At 37.2% G+C, this 21,881-nt stretch overlaps 1 protein-coding gene across 5 annotated transcripts in view; it reads right to left on the reverse strand.

Moving 5' to 3' along the window:
• Nucleotides 1-21,881, reverse strand: part of LRRC9 (leucine rich repeat containing 9) — a 67,927-nt gene that overhangs the window by 14,787 nt on the left and 31,259 nt on the right. For 4 of the 5 annotated variants that reach the window (XR_015746884.1, XR_015746885.1, XM_087952328.1 and 1 more), the window contains exons 17-27: nucleotides 18,341-18,460; nucleotides 15,700-15,891; nucleotides 14,606-14,731; nucleotides 13,812-13,943; nucleotides 12,980-13,157; nucleotides 11,137-11,357; nucleotides 9,538-9,660; nucleotides 8,424-8,554; nucleotides 7,234-7,342; nucleotides 3,528-3,667; nucleotides 1,451-1,587 (exon numbers count right to left, since the gene is read on the reverse strand). Coding sequence is in view for 3 of the 5 variants with exons in the window: in XM_087952328.1 (XP_087808454.1) it covers nucleotides 1,451-1,587; nucleotides 3,528-3,667; nucleotides 7,234-7,342; nucleotides 8,424-8,554; nucleotides 9,538-9,660; nucleotides 11,137-11,357; nucleotides 12,980-13,157; nucleotides 13,812-13,943; nucleotides 14,606-14,731; nucleotides 15,700-15,891; nucleotides 18,341-18,460 (1,609 nt within the window). In the remaining 2 variants the exon portion in view is untranslated. Of the gene's footprint in view, nucleotides 1-1,450; nucleotides 1,588-1,940; nucleotides 2,054-3,527; nucleotides 3,668-7,233; nucleotides 7,343-8,423; nucleotides 8,555-9,537; nucleotides 9,661-11,136; nucleotides 11,358-12,979; nucleotides 13,158-13,811; nucleotides 13,944-14,605; nucleotides 14,732-15,699; nucleotides 15,892-18,340; nucleotides 18,461-21,881 lie in introns of those variants that run through there. The other variant, XM_087952330.1, reaches the window with a different exon arrangement.

Here is a 21,881-nt window from a genome sequence, read left to right on the forward strand (position 1 = left end):
ATTTGGGAGTTAACATGTCGGCACTGCCTGAGTGTAGCCAACTCTGAGACACATAATTCACTGTCATCCTTTACTCTGGTTTTCCCCCCACCCCCCTGGGTGTATCATAATTCATATTCCCCAATGAGACACATCCATAGCCAAGAGTCATCTATCATGTTCTCCAGTTAGATTCTTGCATGGCAGAAACTTCAGTTACCTAGTTACTATCTCTGAAAAACTATATATGGAATGCACTTTCGATTTCCAAGCTGCTGCACTGCTCTTTCAAACTCCTTTCCCCCCTCCCTTTCTATTGGCAACTCTACAATGGCCATAGAAATTTAAAGAGTTGACACCCAGACTTTATATTACAAAGTGGGAGGCCATATAAATTTAATAAATGATTAACCAGCAAAGAAAGTGATATCTCCTTTGCATGTGGAAGGATACCAAATGTATATTTTCAGGAAGAACTGAAATGTTTTCCTTGGCAAAAGCTACCAAACTGATATATTTTTTCACCCTACTGAATAGAACCAGCTAGACATGAAGTAGGAATTCCATGACTGCAACATCCTTTCTAAGGGTGCAGGAGAATCAAGGCAGTAATGCACCTTTCACACCCATGTCTCTGCTTAAACTTCTTCAAATCAGCTATTAGCTCTGGGGGAAAGAAAATATGCTTTCTCTCATAGGGAATAGCTTTTAAGAGATTCATATTGTGTAATCAGCATGAAATATAAGAATTGTTCCTCTGCTCACGCCTTAATCCCAATAGAAAATCTACACATACACTAACGCTCTTCAGAACCTCTGTTGACAAAGGAAAGAATCCAATGTTGACAAAGGAGATCCAATAACAAAAATTCTATATTACATTCAGTTGGATCAGAACAGGTAGAACTTTTTCCAATCTTACCTTCATTCACAGGTTTTGCTGCTGTTAATAAGTCTGCAAATTTATTTTTTATTAGAGATAGTGTAGCATAAAATAACACTAAGGCTTTGGGGGAGAAGTATTTTCTGAATTTAGTATTAATATTTTCAATATTGTTTCTTTGAGAGGATATTTCTAATTTCTCAAAAGGAGAAAGGGGGGTGATATAGGCTTTTTCCTACCCAACCGGTTTTGTGATATTATGCCATAATAGCATCATAAAGGAACTTACCTGATGAAACACATTATCTGGATTAGTGATGTAGGCTTTATGATATGGTGCCTATAAAGCATGTTATTATTTGATCTAATGGTGATCCTTCTTAGAGATTACAGTTAGGGATCACATTTTCATTTGGTATTTGAAATATATTGTTGGAGTACATGTTGTTCTTCTTTAAAGTACTAGACAGCCATGGTCTTTTTCAGAATATTCTGCTGCATGTACCACCTATAACAATTTTACTTTTCTGTAAAAGGCAACTACAAATGCATGATAATGATATTGAACTAGCTACTATTGTTACTTACCCTGTAAAAACAAAAACTTCAGATTCTTTAGCCTACTAATCTGTAACAGGACCAAATTTGTAATTCCATTATAGCCCAAATGGAGGACTTCTAAACTCTCCATTATTGGAGACAAGCTTTCACTGACTCCTGCATCCCTAAAATAAAAACAGAGTCTGAGTCAGAAAGAATAACTTAGTAAAAATTGAATGTGGAAATAAAATTCTGTAAAGGTTTCCAGGACCTATGTTAGGCTTTTGAAACATTGTATGGGAAAATACATCCTGTTATATAGTGGGAAACGAGACAGCAACCTAAACATTAACTTTAAGCAATGGCATGGAAATCCATTTTTTCCTTAAGGAAATGGAAAAGATAATGGGAATAGCTGTAAATTACTTTTTAAGTTTTGTATAAGGTTTATGATGATGATCTCTTAGCAATATTTTGGCAATATCTCCAGCCATATGTTCTGGACTTTCTCCATTTCGCTATGTCTTTTCAGTCTTACCTTGGATGAGTATTTCTGAAAGATGCTAGTATAAAAGCTGTTGTTGACATATGATGTCCTGGATATCAGCACATCCAGTAGATTGAAAGACCGGCAATGAGTCATGCAATAACCTACAATGATTTATTTCATTACTGGGCCAGGGTCAATTGATTCTCTTATTAACTAGAATAGCCATATTACAATAAAGAGTCTTTTCTTACCTAGCTTAGCTCTTTGGAATCAATGGCCACTAAATTATGTCAGCCCTTCAAGGTAGATCAGACTAGGAATCCAATGTCATGTATGGCAGTACTACTTTTTCTGTAAAGTTATAGTAACAGAACCTTGCAAGTTTGAATGCATACATACCCCTTTATCTTCATGAAAAGTAGGGAAAGTCTTGTCTGAAAAATTTACTCAGGTTACCTTCCTGCCCTGCATTCAGTTCTTTTTTATCTGAGGGTTGTCTTGGTAACAACTCTTCCTCCTGCCCCTCAAGGCCATTCCTTCTACCCTCTCTAATTATGCTTGGCCATGAGCATAAAATAGGAGTGAAACCGTTTTCCTTAGCACCCTGATTAAATTGTATCTTTAAAACAATTCACCTTTTGAGTGTGCATATGCTGAAGTTATTATATGTGATGAGTATTTTAGTATAGAGAATCATTTTTACTGTGATAGTGTAATGTATTGCAACAGGTCATAATATTTTATGCTTTTATGTTTGTACTGCACCTAATTATAATCACATGCTAAATAACAAATAAAATCACTACTACCGGTACTACTACTAATAATAATAATACTTCTTTCCATTTCATCAACAGTTCATTGATCAGAAAACATATTCAAATATCTATAGCTAGCAACAATTTTCCAGGCTCTTTTCCAAGCAAATGAATTGCAGGTAAATATAAATAAAACAGAAATCACAGCAATTGCTTATTTATTGGAGATGTGATCCACATAGCAATGAACTAAATACTGGCTTGGGATATTATATTTACTTCTCTCTTCAAGTAAGAATCTACTTAATGCTTTGTTTAAACATTAAGGAATACTTTAAACATTGTTCAGCATGACTTATCAATTAATTCAAAAAGAAATAAATGAGATGTACAGTAGTAGTGGAGTGTCAAGCCAGTAATACAGCTGCGGCATCCTGCCAGCCACGAAAAATTTAAGTCAATTAGCAATATTCAAACTTTACTTAGGTGGCTTGAATTTGAAATGCTCCATTCTGAGTTTGAAAAACCATTTCACATTCAAAACAGAGTGCTTCAATTAATGAGAAGTGTTTTGAGCTCAAAACAGTTTTGGCACATGGCTTATGCATCACCCAGACCTCCTTCAAGGAAATATGTAAGTTACAATACAAAATATTACTGAAGACGTAGATGGGATTGAAGAAGTGTTCATGGATGACCAATTAACCAATTCTATGACCAGCAATCTCCTGTTACAAACTCATAACATGGTTTTTCTCCCAGAGTTGACTCTAGAGGGAAAATGCTTTACTTGAAGACTAGCTCCAGTTCTAGTTAGAGTTCACTTCTCTCCAAGTAACTCTCTCTTCTTTTTGTCAGTGACATTAAGGCTGTGTACCTGCTGCTTTTTGAAGATCCTTGCTGTCCATATCCACTGGACATCACTTTCTGATGTAGCAACTGTCTGTTTGTTAAGTGATTGGAAGGCTTTTGTCTTGGGAGAATGGACTCAATATGATTGTAATTGAGGCAGAGAACCTGCATGAAAAATGGAATTAATTCTGCTCAGTTTAGATAATAAGGAGTAGGGCTAACAATTAACTGCTGTGTGGAAACATAGAGTACAAAAGATAACAATGATGACTTATATTTCTGTCCTGATTAAACATGCAGTGGCTGCTTCAAAAACACCCTTTCCTAATTAACATGCTAGATCAGAAGAGCAGGAATTGATTCTACCTCATCTAAAGCATGCCAGGGAGAGAATGCTACTACAGTACTTGGTGGCAAAGGATCCTCATAGGACAAATATAAACATGCCACTAACTAGCATGAGTGAGAAAATGCAACAATTTCATTACACAAGAGAAGATATGAAAAATAGAACACTCAATTGATATAGGTGGGTATATGAATTCTCTACCAGCCTTGAGCTTGTTCAGTGACTGCTAATATTTATAATGTCTACTGTTTCAAAATTAGAATAAATATTTAGTTCTTAGCCATTGGGTCTAAATTTCTTTAGGAATTTTAGCCTAATTTTACTACTACCCTGGGATACCTGATAGTTTTAATGTTCAGATAACAAAACCCTTTACAATCTTTATAGAATTTAATTTTAGAATCCATCTTAGCAGTATTATGTTTTATAATGATGCAAATGACATAAATACAGTACATTCCTATCAGTGCCTAAGACAGGGGTCGCCAACCTTTTGGACCTCAGGGACCACCAAACTCATAATTTTAGATCCCAGGGACTACTAACTGGTTCTGTGGGCATGGCTTAATTTGTGGGTGTGGCTTGATGGTCATGTGACTGGCTGGGCATGGCTTATATGTAAATATTATAAATATTTATATAAATATTGAATTTTTTATAAAAAGAGCAACTTTTACCCAAAATCAGGCAAAGCAGGCAGGCAGATTGAGTTGCTCACAGAATCACAGATTCATTCAGAAATCTATCTATCTGCCATTGGCTAGCTCAGTCTGTCACATAAAATTTGCTTGCAAACACAAAATTAACTCACAACACACCAAGTATGTAAATATTGATTTTTTATATAAAAAAGCAACTTTTATCCAAAATCAGGCAAAGCAGGCAGATTGAGTTGCTCACAGAATCATTCAGTGATCTATCTATCTGCCATCGGCTAGCTCAGTCTCTCAAATTTGCTTGCCGTGAGTCTGCACTGAATTTGCTTGCAGACAAACCTTCAGTCCTAAGGGGGGTTCGGCTGTGCTTAGCTAGAAAGCAAGAAATCCAACCATTTCCTGCTTCCTAGCTAATCTAAATCTCTCGGCACAGTAGAACAGCTGATGGTTGGAAAAAGGAAAAATAGCAACTTAGCAGACAAGTTTGCTGGGTAAGGAGTGAGTGGGTGGGGAAGGTTTCCGCGGGCCATGTGGGCTGAGCAGCGTTGTGTTTCTGTGCAGCCTGGATTAATTGCTTTGGGGGGGGTGCTCTGGGGGTGAGATTTCTCTGCAGCCCACCAAAATTTTCTCAAGGCCCACCAGTGGGCCATGGCCCACCGATTGGCGACAGCTGGTCTAAGAGATAGAAATCTGTAGTTATGCATCTCCATCATACATAATTTGGACTATCACATCTCCTTTTCTACAAAGCCTCAAGGACTAGTTAATGATAGGAGATTTTTATTATTGAAGAGAATAAAAGATAAGTCTTGTGAATGCTGCTTATAGGGGAGTTCACGTGAGAACTCAAAATTAAAGCACTCTATTTTTACTATAGGAAGAACAGAAAATCAATAAAATTAATTGTGCGTATCTGTGGCCTATTTATAGTTTTGGTAAACAATAATAAGACTACATTGTATTTTATTTTAAATTTCTTTTTCCAATGTCTATGATATCACACAGCAGTAGAAGTTTAATATTCTTGTTAGCTAGAATATTTTCCCCACATAGTTGGGCATTCTGATGTTTCAGGCAAAATAACTCATCACTCTACAACAGGGGTGTCAAACTCAAGGCCGGGAGGCTGGATCTGGCCCATGTGGTACTTAGATCTGGCCTGCAGGGCTGCCCTGGAAACAGTGAAGGATTGGCCTGTGGTGCTTCTGCCAGTGAAAACAGGATCCCAAGCTCTGTTTTCGGCTGCCATGGCCTCCTGCAACTTTCTGCCAGTGAAAACGGAGCTTGGGAGGGCCGCATTCACTGGCAGAGGGTTGTAGGAGGCCATTTATGTCTTCTTTAGTGCCAATAAAACCAATAAAGGTTTTATTGAATGATCATTTTGGATTTTTTTCCATAAACACATCCCACTATAAAAGTCTTTTCTATAGTACCCTACCAACAATCCATTTTTCTGACATCTATAATTTTGGAAATATATTTTACCTATGTTATCAGAATATTTTGCATTTCCTCTTTAATGTTGGAACTTCAGTAAGTTGAACTAACTTTGAAAAAAAAGGCTGCCCAAACTATGACATTTTCATATATATAACTTGGCTAAAATCTTTAAAATGAATATACCAATAATGGCTTTGAGAGAAATGAGGATGTTAAAATTTAACAGATGCAGATTTTTAAGGATTAGAAGTCACTTGATAACAGAGTAACAGAATTGGAAGGAAGGTCTTCTAGTTTCCTGCTCAAACTTGAGACCCTAGACCATTCCAGACTGGCTGTCTGGTCTCTTCTTATTAAAAGCCTCCAGTATGGAGCACCCACAACTTCTGAAGGCAATCACTGTGATGTTTAAAGTTCGGTTTGAAATTTCTCAGTCTGGTTTAGATGTTATAGAGGGGGGAAAAAGCATTTTATGACTTAATACAAAATGTCATATAACATTTCCTGTAATCAGCTTCTGATGTTTGTCTGTGCTATACAGTTCAACCAAGGCTAGTTTCAAGACAGATACATTTCTGAACATCTCCCTGAATTTTTAAGAAGACATTAGAAGCTCTGCCATTGTTGAAGCCATTAAGGAATCTAATAAAGAAGTATCTCTGAAATAATGACCCAAGGAAGTCTATGTCTGTCCGTCCATCCACCCATCCATCCATCCAACCAAAAAACCAACCAACCATCTAGGGATGCAGAGAAAGAAACCAATGAAAATTCTTTCCTCTCAGTGCTATGATCATAAACACTCTGCTGAAGTAAAAGCCTTCCAAAGATGCACAGAGATTCTGATGAAGGCATATTTGGACCAAAAATGGCCTGCTGTTTATCATTGCAGTAGTGGAAGAACTACTCAGTTCAGTAATATTAAGTTTATGAACATCTGGAGGATGTCTCTCATATTTAGGATAAAATTATAGATAACTGAATGGATAGTGTATGTATACTAACAATTTAGACAAGGGCCTGTTCCTGAGTCTATCCACAGTGTTCTTTCCCTTCCCTTTAGAGGAAGCTTGAAGCAAGTACTATGAACATTTCCATATATTCCCAGTATTTTTGTGGCACTTAATTGTAAATATTTTTGATAGGCAATATTGCTGAAAATCAATAAATGAGGTAATAAAAAGCCATATGAAGAAATAATCATTGTGACAATAGTATGAAGTAACCCTAACATATCTCAGGATCAGTACTGTAAGAATATCTACTATGTACGATAGGAAACTCACCTTAATATTAGGTAGGAAGATCAAACCACTGAAAGAGGTAAGATTATTGTTCTGTAAATTCACACTAGTGATGTTTTTAAATTGGTCTGCTGGCACAAGATCCACCATTCTGAATCAGACAAAAAGGGCATTTAGGGGAAACAGGTGCTTTTTCAGAGGCAGACTTTAGAGGAGCACATATATAAACTTTTCATTTATTTCTTTGCAGATCTAATGCACTAAAAGAAACACCTTCTGCCATTGCAGTTATTTGCTTATCCTATCTAGAATGTCTAACTTGACTGGTAGGAATGCTGCAGGTCCCAAGCAGATCACATTAGTAGTTATACATCTGGAGATTTTAGAATCTCCTGCATGCAAAGCCTGTACTGTAAGCATCTATGATCATTTCAATTCCTTCGGAAGCAGGGTGGTAGTGGCAATTTTTAAACAGGAAAAGATAGAAAGTGGTGGAAAGAACACTAAATTAGATGGACCAATGAACTGAGGCTGTATGTCACAGAGCAGCTTGCTAAGTCCATGCATCCATTAACTACTGATTGGATCAACTATTAGCACAACAAAGGGGGCTAATTCCCCCTTAGTGCCTTGCTAGCAATCATCAATGGTGCAAATAGAATACTCCATAATTTCAAACTCCTCCAGAGAATTTAGAGCAGACTTGGCTTCAAGGAAACTACAGCTCATAGAAAATACTCCCAAGCCTGGATATTTATTCACAATGATTCTGCTGCAGATGTGAATTTAGACAGCAGTATCAAGGGATCAAGAAAAGAGAAAGAGTAGGGATTCAGCTCTTGTTTGTCCAAGTTCTTCCAAAAAATAAAGCACAATCTAGAGCAGATGGTTAGTGGAAATGTATTCCTGGGAACTTTCAGAAACTGTTGCACAAATAATTTTTAATATAGGGCAGAGCAAGTAAGTCTAAGCAGTAAAGTGCTTTTTAAAACTCAGTTGACATCTCAGCCCCATCTTAATATATGACTGAGACACGCCCCTATTTCTCAGTCTAATCTGCTCCACAGATTAAAAAGATTTTAGGAAGAAAAGAGAACCATGTATGTTTCCTGTAGGATAGCAGGATTAAATGCAATAACTAAGCATCAAATTAATATAAAATAGGAACTGAGGGTACAGAAAGATGAATCACCATAAAGTTATTTTCACTTTAATATCTGAAAGAAATTCACCTGATCATAGAGGCTGTCCAGTTTAATTCTTGCATTTTGCTGAAGTTTGAATGGCCCAGTCTTTCTGCCACCATATCAGCGTTAAGTTTGCCACCAAACTGATCTTTCGCATTTTCTATTTCAGTTGCTTCCTATTATAACAACATTTTAAAATGTAAGCTGAAAATATATGTAGTATTAAACATGACTGAATTACTACCCCCAAGGAATTATGATTAATGGCTTCACTTCAGGTGGAGGGAAATATATATTGGGTTATCATGTCATCAGGCTTTGTGTTGGGCTTTGCGTTATTCAAAATTTTTATTAATGACTTGAATAATGGAGTTAAGGAGATGCTCTTCAAAACTGGGATGAACACGACTCACATAATTCTCCACAGTTTTTGTCTATTCTAGCTGCCACTACACTCATATAATCCGTCATACTGTGATTTCTCTTCTATAATCACCTGTCTGTTTTTTCAAAATCTCATTAACTCCATTCAACCATTTGTTTCTTGGACATCCATCTCTTGTGGACCTATTCAGTATTCCTTCATTTCGTTGTGCAATTAAATCATCCTCAATTTTATTTATTTGACTATACCACCTCAGCATACTGTACCGTCTTCATTCTGGTCATTAATTTTAGTATTGAAACCAGTTTTATTCAGCATTTATTCATTCATGACCCTATCTCATCTTATTTTACCTATGAGCACTTCTTAAGCATCCTATCCTCATTCCACTCAATTTACTATTCTATACTGTTTCTCTAGAGATCCCTAGACTCATTTCCATAAAACAACTTGGGTAGAAATGGTTTTTTGTTTATTTCAACAAATATTCATTCTTTTTAAACATACTACTCACTCAATCTTTCTACCAGTGTTTGCATATCTTAACCACTCTCTGCTTTCCTGTTTTTAGTAAATAGTCTACCAAGGTATACAAATTTATGTATAATCAGTAATCAATTTACAACCACAATTGGGACCAGAAAACTGGTTGTCAGTCTGTCAGTCAGTCAGTCAGTCAGTCAGTCTGTCTGTCTGTCTGTCCGTCTGTCTGTCTGTCTATCTTCTCATTTTCCCCCTTGCCCTTCCCTTTCAAACTAGGCATCTGAAACTTACCACAGCAACACCATCCAAGGCTTTCAGAGAAGGAATATGAAAAATGACAAAAAGGCGGTAGTTTTCTTGCTTCCAAACAATCAAATTTCCATAAAAGTCTAGTATAGCCAGATTATTTAGCCCCTAGGAAGCAAATAAATTAACTCAAAATTAAACGTGCAATTAAAGAAAAGGGATAATCCTAAAATAATGCTTTTGAGGTGGATTATAAAACATGCAATGTAATAAGGATTACTGTTTGTAGTAAAAGAGTTTATATGGAAGAGTTTATTTGGAATTCTTGCACGTTTTATGTCTCAAAATGTTTTAACAAATTTCGTATTTTAAGTAGAAATGGTTAATATCTCCTTGGCATCTAAACAGACCAAAACTCTTTACTTAGGAAGCAATCTGCATTGCTAGCAAAAACATTGAATTCCGATGAGAATGTCAACTTTGAAGCTGACCTTACCAAAGCCATTTTGACCGCTTCAGTGTTGCCACACTAGAGCTGAGGATAGGGAGCGGAGATTTGAGATAGAGGGGATTCTGTGGCCAAAACAAAACACTTTCTCTTGGGAACCAAGAACACTCTCACACCTGGTCGGAGGAAGATGGAGTGATGCTACTTGGTTGCCAGACCGCACCATGATTGGACCATATGACTGATTGTTTTGAGAAAATAGAAAAACTTTTACTTTTAAAAAGGTGAAAACTGCAGGAGTATTCAGAGTCGGTTTTCACCAGATCTGTGCCAATATCTGTTCCAATACAGCGATTCTCTGAGTAATCTACTGGCCTTGGAGTTTTGCTTGATATGGATTTATTACTTGGAACCCTGACAGAGAATACTTACTCTACAGTAGGGATGTCAAACTCGTGACGACATGTTGTTGTATGATATATCACAACTTTTTTCCCTTTCACAAAACCGGGGGTAGGCATGGCCAGCATGTGATGCATCAGGCCAGCAGACCACGAGTTTGACACCCCTACTCTATAGATATGGTTTGTTACCATATTTTTATTACAATGGAATCATTGCTGCCATCTACTATTAGTGCTTTTGATAATAATTAAAAAGGAGTAAAAAATGAATACTGAAGTATATTGGGAAAAAATTTGGAATTATTGTATTTAATTATTTTGTAAACACACCTCTATAGAAATCTGAAATTGATGTCTTTTACTTTTTTTCTTTTTGGTTAAGAAGTAAAAAACTGCAAAAGGAAAAATATTAAGGGAAAAAGTGGATGGAAAAAAATGTCTCCTAGTATCTCAATAAGTATTGGGCTAGAGCGGCTTTGAACTTTGAAACAAATATGCTATATTAATGTCATACCTAATGAACTGTTATTTTTAATTGCTCAACTCACAAAGACTTTATTTTCCTTACTTCACAGCTCCATTTTAGGCAGTATCAATGTTCTATACTCTTAATGCACTCTTAGATGGATTGAGGCTATATTTTCCTAATTCTCAATCAGCATGCTGTCCCTGAATTCTGCATTTTAATGCATTTATAGGATGCCAGGTAAGAATAAGCTATGTAAAACACCAGTGTGATTTTTGTTCATAGGTTAAAGTAGCAACATTTTCATTTTAACATACAAATGCTACCTTTAATTGATATATTTCTTGGTTTGAGGACACATAGTTGTTGCTTATGTAGAGTTCAATGAGTGCATAGGCCTTTTGTAAACCTCCTAGTGATGTGATCCGGTTGTTTTCAAGAGAAAGGTAATGAAGGTGTGACAGGTTATCAAAGACATTTCTCTCCAGGCTGGTGAGGTGATTGTTGTTGGCACTCAGTCGCATGAGTTTGGAGAGTTTTGAAATACCTAGTAAAAGGAAAAGAACAAACCTTCTGAACAGATAGGCAAGAGAACAGCATCACAGCAGATATGGAACAGACAGACAAGGAATCATGCTGATCTATAACTTCAACTCATCTTCTCTAATTAATACCTCAAGCAAATGCTTATAGTGTACTTTTATTTACAGGATATATTTGCATCCAAACACTTTAAAGTTGCCTATGTATTAAAAATATATGAAACGTTCTCTCTCTCTCTCTCTAACACACACACATACACACAGATTAAAACAAGAAGCAAAATAAAATGCAATAACAAAGCCAATAAAAAGAATCAGTCAATGAAACTTTCTGAAGCTAAAATGCCAGACAAAATAAGGCAAAAATATTGGGACCCAGTGGAAATTCTGTAGTATGTGAAACACAAGAATCGCAAGGGCACAAGACAAATCTGTGATTTATGAACTATGAGCAAACCTTTTTTTCTTTTATTATTTTATTTTTTAAAAACACCTTCTAATTAACTCCATTATCTCAGCTACATTTGCCCATTACTAACAGATCCCTCCACATTCCCTCTACCTTTTCCTTCTCCTTTATATATGAGATGAATGCATATTCATGGGAAATCAGGTGTCAGAGTGTTTACAGCGTGACTACTATTGTGAGACAACCCAGGAGCAAAACACAGGACACAGAGGCTTTGTCTTTTAACAGTGGTTTATATACAAGACTACTATATACATACATGTGTTAGGCAAATGCCAGGCAATCAATCAATCTTCAACTCTACACAGAGAACTACAATGGAAATAGAACATAAGGAAAGAGATGCCCTCCCTTATATAGACAGCTTCTTAAAGTGGCAGTATCCTGCTGACTCATCATCTTGGCTTACAGCAACTGGTCAGCTATTAAATCTTCATTACCTTAACATCAGGTGTATGAGAGAAGAGATCCTTTTTTCCCCCTCAGATTTTCCTTAGTTAGTTTTGAGTACACAAATCAAGAGAGGTGTGAGAGGATGGTAATCATTATAAGTATATATGCATTACAATTTAATAGTTTAATTTTAATTTGCTATCTATTTAAACACCATTTCATGCTCCTATAACCCCTTTTGCAGATAATCCCAAGTATTCCACTCAAGAACTGTTATTTTAAACCTAATTTGAATGAAAGTTCTCAATCCTGTTCTGGTGGCAAGAAACTTCATCATCTCTGTACAGCCACTGAAAATATTCTGTGTACTGCATATAAAGCTTGTGATGTATTTGTTCCTTGCTCCATGTTAATATGATTATGTCGCACTGGCCAGCTCCAAATAAGAATAGTGGGAGCCTCCCTCAAGTTTCATGTGGAGGAAAATGCATAAAATAAACTGTCTACATTTCACATCAGCTTAAGTTGTTGGATACCGTTTTTCAAAATGACACCAATTATAGTATGCTTCAAATGCCATCCCCACCCGTAAGTCAAAAGCAAGATAACATATAGTCCAAACAAAATTTGCACAGACCAGGATTAGAAGTATTTTTTGGAGTAATGGAAACATGGACATAAATGACAGCTGTGCAAGTTTTCAGGTAAAAGCTACCATATCCCCAAAGTACAGCTATATAGAATTAAAAAACAGAAATATATTACCTTCAAGGTTAACAATGCAGTTTCCATCTAATGTGAGTTCCTCCAGATTAAGGCAATGATCTAAACCTTCTATTTTAGTCAGATTATTGTTGCTGAATGATGCCCATCGCAAATTCTCTAACTGTTCTAACCCACTGATTTTGCAGAGATGCTGTCCATCCAGATCTAATACAGTAATCTGTTTGGGGGAAAAGAGCCACACACAACTCCCTCTGTAACAAACATTAAGTGACTATAATAGCAAGTATAATATAAGGGGAACTTGGGTGGGAAGTGCTTTAGGAATGTTTGATGGTATGGCATATCCCCTTCTCTCTGATCATTCCACTGCAGCCATTTTATTCATTAGTTCCTTTCTTTATTAGTTCCTTTCATCTCCCACTCATCCTACTTTTGACACCAACTTTTCCCTGGGTTTCCAAGAAGATAGAGGATAGCAGATCAAGAATTAGTCAATGTAATATAATCATTGAACTGTTGGGCATTGGCTGAGGAAGACTGGCTTAGTCAATTTTTTTTCAGCCTAATTTACTTCAGAAGGCTATTATGAGAGTAAAAATGGAAACATATGTGCGCTTTGCTGGAGTTTTTGGGAGGGAAGAAGTGTGGGACATAGGTGTATTACACAAAGAAGTAAAACTACAAATAAAGGAGCAAATATAGTAAGTGAACACAAGAGTAAAAGATGTGGCATCCTGCCAAAAGATAATCGTGTGAGTGTAACATTATTCCAGTTAATAGAAATTTGGAAAAAGAAGTAGGAGAGAATGGAATATTAACAAAAGTGAAGCACTGTGTAGTGGAGTTCCCATTTCCCCTCCACACTCCTTACACAAGAATGCCAGTTGTTCTGAAATACATCCACTTTGTTATTGCTTATCTGACTCAAGATTTTGGCATACGGCAAGACACTAAGGACATGCAGCTTCTCCTGATCTGTCCGAGAATACTCTATCAGAGACATCTGGAGAATAAAGACAATCAGATTAAATGGTACATTAAAATAAAAGCATATGCTGCACATTTCAATTACAAGAGTATACAATTTAGTAATTTCCAGTGGGATTTTTGCACTAGAGCAGAGTTATTACATACACTGTTAACTCTGCCTTTAATTCTATCTGTGAGGTATAATAAAATTCTCCACCAACAAACCTAATCTCTCTTTATCTCAAAGGGTTTTTGCTGCTTTCTAGTTATGTATCTCACAGTTTTGAGATTACAAATGGTAGTCCTATGCACAGACACTAAAAGGGAATAATTTTCTGAAATGGATTGTTATTTTGTGAATAATTGACTCCAAAATGTCTTAGATGTCCGTAAAGTATAATATTCCTAGAAAACAATTACACAGTGTTGAAGTGTAAAATAACTCTGAGTCAGCTAGAGAATTATACCACGAGCAATTCAAACATTTTCTTTGAAATATTACTGAGAAAAATATGCCAGTTAAGTGCTACTCCAGTTCATAAAGCTCAAGGCACATTACGTTTTCCAGGATGTCATTAAAAACCTTGCATTTTTAAAAATAGCAGTAACAGTGACACTTAAAACTAGATTTCAATTTGCCTAAAATGTTGCAAGCAATGTACAATGATCATTTTAAGAAACAAAGAACCATCAAACCTCGGTGATTTTGGAGTCTGTTATATATTGAATAGCAGCTGCTGCCTCTTCCCCAGTAATCAAAATTCCATCAAGGTGTCTCAGAGCTCTCAACTGACCAATCACACTCAGACGCACAGAGGCTGGCTTTGGGAGAAGAAAAACAGGCATGGGATGCTGTGCTCTAATTTCAAACTATTCAATGATCACCTCTGCCTGGAGTCATCGGCTTTCTGGCTACTTCCACAGCTTGCTTCTCTTTCCTTTTCTCTCCCTACTGCTCTCTGGTCCTGCTTACACCAAAATCTTTCGAACAGTCTTCCCTCATTAATACCAATATTTGTTTTGATTTCAGATTCCAGTTCTAAAATTCTTCTGTCTTCAGAAATGCATGGACCTGGAACATTCATTGTTACAGGCTTGACACACCTATTTTAGTATTTTATTATTTTAAACAGGAGAAAAAATTGCAGCTTAAAATTATCAACAAGGCACATGCTGCATGTGTCCTGTAATCAGCTCAAAGCTGCATTTTATGATGGAAACAGATAGCACCAGAAGTTGGACTAACTTAAACTTCTTTTAAAGAGCTATTTTTTGTCTTGATTGTGAAGTGCAAATCCTCTGCTTTATGTTCATGCATTGGATGTTTCCAATTGTAGAAGACTTTTTAAGACAATTGTTCTTCTAGAAGGAGTAATCGGCAGTACACCCAGAAATGACTGTATTCATGACAATGTGAATATGTTACCTTGTCACATCAAGGAAGCAACTGTTTACATCTACAGCCCCTATCCTTTTGGATACCATGTACCTCCCACCCCTGAGGTACATGTGACTCTAATGCTTCAATTTTTACTGACATTTCTTATGACCTGGCTCTTTTCCCAGGCTTGAAGTTAGAGCTTATGGAGCCTGGTCATTTTAATTTGTGTGTGTGTGTGTGTATTATGTAGTTTTGTCTATATGGTCACTTTTCTTCAAATTATTATTTTTAAAAATATTGTAAGCAACTCAGTCTTTTTGGAATTGAGTGGACATGAAATCCAATAAATAAACTGATTAAAGCAGGCTTACATGTAAGGCAGTAACAACTGCAGCTGATTGAAATGTACCTTATGCCATGGATTATGCCTGATATCCAAGCTGAGCAACATCGGTGTATGTTTACGTAAGACACCAATTTCTTCAGCTGGCTTTTTCAGCTGATTCCAGCTTAAGTCCAAATACTTCAGTTTGTTTAATCCTCTAATGCCTTCAAGAGTTATGACATGGTTATGGCTGGCATCAAAATATTCCAAGCTGGGCTATAAAGTATTCAAAAACAATGGAAAATTCATTTTTTTATCACAATACCTTTCATACCTTTTATTTCCCTCTCTTCCTGTCACCTCTTCCCTCAGCCATTCTTTCCTTTCCTTCCCAATGTTGCTAGCCTTTCTTTTAGCCCATCTCTATTATGATTTTATCCAGTTTTCCTGCTATTTCTGTTATAAGAATAAAAGAGGAATGTTGTCTGCATATAATGTATTTCTGACTGATAAAATGATTGGCATATGCAAATGGCTAACAATTTTGTAAATTAGCTATTTTACTTTATCAGCAATTCATAACTAGTTATATATTCAATTAAGACACTGGAGGATAGTGTGGAATGAAGTATATTTAGTCTTGAGAAAACTGCCAGGAGACCCAAGAACTCTATTTAAAAGTATGTAAAGGATGGTCATAAAATATAAGGCATGTTATTTTAGAAACAATGGGTGTAAATCAGAAGAAAGTAGATTATAAGTAGACATTGGAATAAAATTACTAACAATAATGGAACAGACTGTATTTGGGAAGTGGGGTTGGGAGTGGGGGTTGGTGCCTTCAAGTCAGATTTTCTTTTTATTGCTGGTAACTGCCTGGACTACTTCCTGTAGATTTCTTGGAATATTTTTTTAGAAGTGATTTGCCATTGACTCCCTTCTAGGGTAGAGAATGACTGGCCCAAGATCATTCAGCTGCCTTCATTCCTATTGCAGGACTAGAACTCATGATCTCCCAATTTCTAGTCTGATGCTTTAATCACTACATCAGACTGGCTCTTGCTTTCAAGAATTACTGGATTCTTGACAGTTCCTGTAAGCACCATGGTGAGTTGACAACTTGTTGACTTTTGCTGGCTAGGAAGACAGCTTTTATGAGAGGAATTGCTGCTAAATGCTGGATCCAAGCCAACATAATCTCTCCTGAACAAAGGAGATATAGTTAATTTTCAATGTATTTAAAATATAATTTTTGGGGGGGAATTATGCAGCAAAAGAATGGATTTTGGAAATAATGATTAAGGAGTCAGAGGGATTAAGAATGACAGTTTTGAATTATTTAGAATGTATTTTCTCATAGAAAAATGGAGTTAGCTTTCATTTCTTTTTGATAAGGAGTCCTTGAAGGTTGGACATTAGAGACCAAAGGATAAAGAAAATGGGGCAGAAATCCTTTGAATACCTTTCAGCCAAGTTTTTGGACAAAATAGATTAAATGCTTGATAAAATTGACAGAGCATGTTCTAATGAAGTTGTTGACACAGTTGACAGACATATTCTAATGAACAATAAAAAGCTGCAATGGATATCTATGAAATTAATTTGAAGGGGATTTAAATATAATACAAATGGATCTGATATATGACTCATTCCCTACAGGTGATAAACAGATATCAAATCAGGAAACAGCTCTGCTAAGATTTGGAAGGACTTTTTTAGAAGGATAAATTTTACTTATTAGTACAAAAGAAGTCTGCCAAAGTACTAAAGGATTTCCACACCAATGAGCAGCAAATTACCTCTAAAATTTCTTGGGGGAGCGGGTTAAAGAATATATTTTTAAAAACCAGAGAAAATTTATAAGATAGATTTATTCAACCAGGGCTAAAAGGAAAGAGTTACATCGAGTTACCCTTACTGAGCTTTTTCTGACCAAGATGAATTGGACCTTGTTTTCCTTATCTAAGCTATGGAGAGAAGAGAGGCTATGTTTTATTTAGTGACAGTGATAAGGGTATTAAAATGATTTTTATTTGCTGTGATGAAGTTGAGGCCTGGGAATAATATATGCTGGAATTGCAGTTATTGAGCGAAGCACTCACGTGACATGCCACTTAACAACCACTTTACTCAACAACTGAAATTCCAGTTCCAATTGTGTTTCTAAGTCAAAGATCACGTATACTGCACTTTTGCCACAAACTGATAGAAAACCAAGAGCTATTAAAAGGAACGGAAACTTTCAGGAGAATGATCTCCTACAATATTAGGCTTGCAGCTAAAAACATATGAAGGCAATAGAAACAAATGCTTGTTCTTAAAACAAAGGCCTGTCAATATCAGATTGCAAATTTTGGTTAAGTTTGTGTGTTACATTATAGATAATTAGGACAAGGATATGGTTGGTTCAAGTAATATACTTGAATCAAACACAATATCCATCTTCCAATTTGGGTGCATATTCCAGACTCATACTTAGCAAAATCAATTTTCCTTCATCAGAAATACACTTGCAAATACATGGAATCAAGTTGCTGTTTTATTCACACAAGAATTTTGGGGAGAGATAAGCAAAAAATATTCCTTGGTGCTGCTATTATCTTTTAATCCCCATTTCACCTCCCCCAAATTATTGAAACTCCCACCCCTCATTTTGTCCTCTGGAATAGAGAGGCATTTACCCAAGCCGTAAAATTTTTTTTAGGAAAAAATGTATTTTTCTTACCAAGTGATAAACATCATCTAAACAAGTAAATTCATTAAAACTGATAATAAGCTTGCGAAGTCCAGTGAGTCTGGAGATATCTCGGAGTTTGGAAAGCCGGTTTCCATGTAGATTCAGAACCTATATTAGTAGGAAAACAGGAACTGCTTATTGATCTTTTAGTATTTAAGGGATGACAGCTGAGTGTTGTGCAAAGCTTTCAGAGCCATGTTGTTTGAAAACTATTAAAATTTCCCTACAGGAGTGCATATTTGTATATGCATGGACATGTAGAAAGCTACAGTGAAGTAAATCAGTTATCATGTCACAGGCTCATGCTGATCCTGAAGATGATGTTCCAATTGAACTTGGGAATGTCAGGAAACCCAAAGGCAAGAATCATGTAAGGCTGATCAAACACAAGTTCTACATGAACAGCTAGAGCAATCTGATATTGACAGTGTAAGGTCTCCAAGCACTCACACCCAATAAGCAGAGCGGAGAGCAGAAGAAAGACATTCTATGATGCTTCTTGCTAAGTAAGGGAGTAAATTTCTTGATTAAAGACAAATGGAGAGTCTGAATTAAGAGGCAAGCCTGACCTATGTTCTTTTATTTGAAGCAACTATCTGATTTCTGGGTCTTGTATGGATTCAGCCGTGGTAGCGCAGTGTTTGAATGCAGCATTGCAGGCTAATTCTGCCAACTGCCAGCAGTTCAATTCTCATCTGCTCAAGGTTGACTCAGCCTTCCATTCTTCTGGGGTCAGTAAAATGAGGACCCAAATTATTGGGGCAATATGCTGACACTGTACACCACTTAGAGAGGACTGTAAAGCACTATAAAGTGGTATATAAGCCTAAGTGCTATTGCTATTGCTATTCTGCTTGTGAAACTTACCTCTGACAAACCTAACTTGGTTCTTGGAATTTTGAGCTGGATTTTGACTATTCTATGTGAAAATAAAACTGCTCAGGCAAACTTCCTTTTCAGAAACTGTGTTTTGTTTACATGACCTTTGTTTGTTGGCTCCTCAACCTTCAGTAAACTGTCAATTGCCATAGCAATTACGTGTGTGTAATTGAAACCTAAAGCAAGACATAACTGTGCATGCAATGCAGACAGTGAAGGGAGGGGGTGGCTTCAAGGCAGCTATGCTCTGGAGGATGTAGCTGTCTATATTAATGCTTCAGGAATAGCGTTTGCCCGCCCCATACCAAAGTACTTTACAAGCCCTCCTTTTCAAATGCTCAAAAGTACTTTACAACCCCTCCCTTTCAAATTTGCACGGCCATAGTGATTATCAACAATGAAAGCAGGAATTATGATTCATTAAATACCTCTGCCATCTCTTAAAATTATTTAGATATCATAGTTCAAAAAAAAAATTGCTATCCCTAATTTCAACATTTGAATGATTTATGTTGACAGAGGTAGTGTATTTCCAAAATATAATTTCAATAAATTTTATGCATTCTTGGAACAGTTTTCTTGATGTATTTTCAAAACTAACATTTTAATGTCAAGACTTGTATCTCAATTGGAAGTATTCAATTCATGAAAGAAACATAATTTCCTAACAAGTGTTCAGTTCTTTAAAAGACTCTACTCCTACAATTTAAATAATCAAAGCAGCTACTATTGGGATTAAAGTCCAGATCACATAATATAGGTACAAAGGCAGATTTACTTGAATCTATTGTTGAGCTTGAGAATGGGAAAACACTTTGTAATTCATCCTATTTCAAATCATTCATGTGGGTACCAGCCACAAAAGGCCGGGCCTTTTTTTTGACCCCAAAACGGCGGGCGCTTGGGGGGCTATCCCCCGCATCCTCGGGTGGGTGGGCGGGCGGCCGCTTGACGAGACCTTCGGTGGCACCGTTGCTTTCCTTCTCTTGCTGCGCGGGTACGCAGGCGCAGTCCTCCTCCTGCACCGAGCCCTGAGGACTACAGGCGCCTCTTCCCTTTGCTTCAAGAAGCGATTTTCAAAGCCTCCTGCCGGAGGGCAGCCCCCACGCGGGAGGCTCGGCCTTTGCCCGCCTGCGCGCCTCGCGCCGCCGCCAGCCAAGCCCACCGAAGCAGGCGGCGGCGCGGGCGCAGCCTGAGCCGCGCAGCAGAACAGCCACCCCGCGCGGGGCGAGGTCGCCAGCCCGGGCGATTTGGGCAGGGCAGGAGGCCACCTGTGCTCCTTCAGCGCCCAGCCCCACGGCTCGGCGCGCCCTGGCAGGATGGCGGAGGGTCCGGCGGGAGGCACGGTGGAAGGTCTCCCGATATGAAGTGCCCCACCAACGCAGGCAGCACCATATCCGGGCATGCAACAAAAGTACTTACTAACGGAAAGCCCCCCCGCCCCCCATTTTGCATGTTTAATATGGGGCTTAATTTGGGGGAGGGGCTCAATTTGATTTTATGCCAATAAAACATGGTGGGGCTTCCTATTGGTGGAGGCCGTATTGTTGGAGAAACACGGTAGAATGAGCTAGCCTGTTCCTTTTCCATGGAACTTTCTCCATATTTTCTGTTAGATTCACTTCTGATATCGAAACTCCAATCATTACTAAAATGTACAGAGAATAGTAGCCAATGATATAAGATGTAGTCCATAAAATGGGAGTTCTCCAGCTTCCATTTTACGTCCAAAAAGCCTGATAATTTCTTTTGGTAGACTAGAACTACACAATCCATATCATGCTGTTGAAAAATACCGCTATTGCTGTTACTGTAATCCTTGCTTGATTGGCAGGGCTGTCCAATTTGTAAGAGTGGGCAATTTACAATTTGAAGAAACAATAAAACCAGGAATTAAAAATACAATGCTATCTAGTGTATTATCAAAGCATACAAACAGAATAATGAAGTAAAAATAATAGATGGCAACAAACCAGCCAATACATATACTGAACAAGGGTTTTGCACTCTACATGAGTTCATTCCATTTAGTCCAATGCTTAGGGAAAGGGCCAGGTCTTTAGGGCCTTGTGGAAGACAGAATAGTCAGGGTTATCCAAACCTCAGGGAGAATGATGTTCTCTGGGAAAGGCACTGCAATAGAGAAATCATACTCTTCAGGTGCCACTAGGTAACATTGTTTCTTGGAAGGCAGCCAAACATACCTATTCTGCCAGACCTTTGGGGCTTAGCAGAGACAGGCAGTATTGCAAGAAATTAGATTAATCTATTAGATTGTTTTCTTGTGATACTTTCCCCTCTTTTATCTAAACATGATCTGAACATATTTATTCTGTGAAATCCCCAAATGTCCTTTATTTTATCCCCAGTCCATCAATGAGACAGACTTAATTTGTCCTTAGTTGTACTACTTTTACAGTAGCATTTTCTCCATATTCCTTCTAAAGTCCTTCCAAAATGCATAAGCATTTGGCAGTGACTGGAAACAGAAGCAATATAGCCAATATAACCAGTAGCAACAGAGACAGTAAATTTAATGTCAATATTGTATGCTTTTCTACCAATTCAGGGTACTGGATAAACTTCAACTCAGCGGTGGGGAAATGCAGAATCTAATTTTCATTCTGTAACAAGGCAGATGAAAAAAGCT

The sequence above is a fragment of the Notechis scutatus genome, chromosome 1 (genome assembly GCF_049901735.1).
Source record: "Notechis scutatus isolate UNSWTSFEM ecotype Mainland chromosome 1, rNotScu1.2, whole genome shotgun sequence".
Classification (NCBI taxonomy): domain Eukaryota; kingdom Metazoa; phylum Chordata; class Lepidosauria; order Squamata; family Elapidae; genus Notechis; species Notechis scutatus.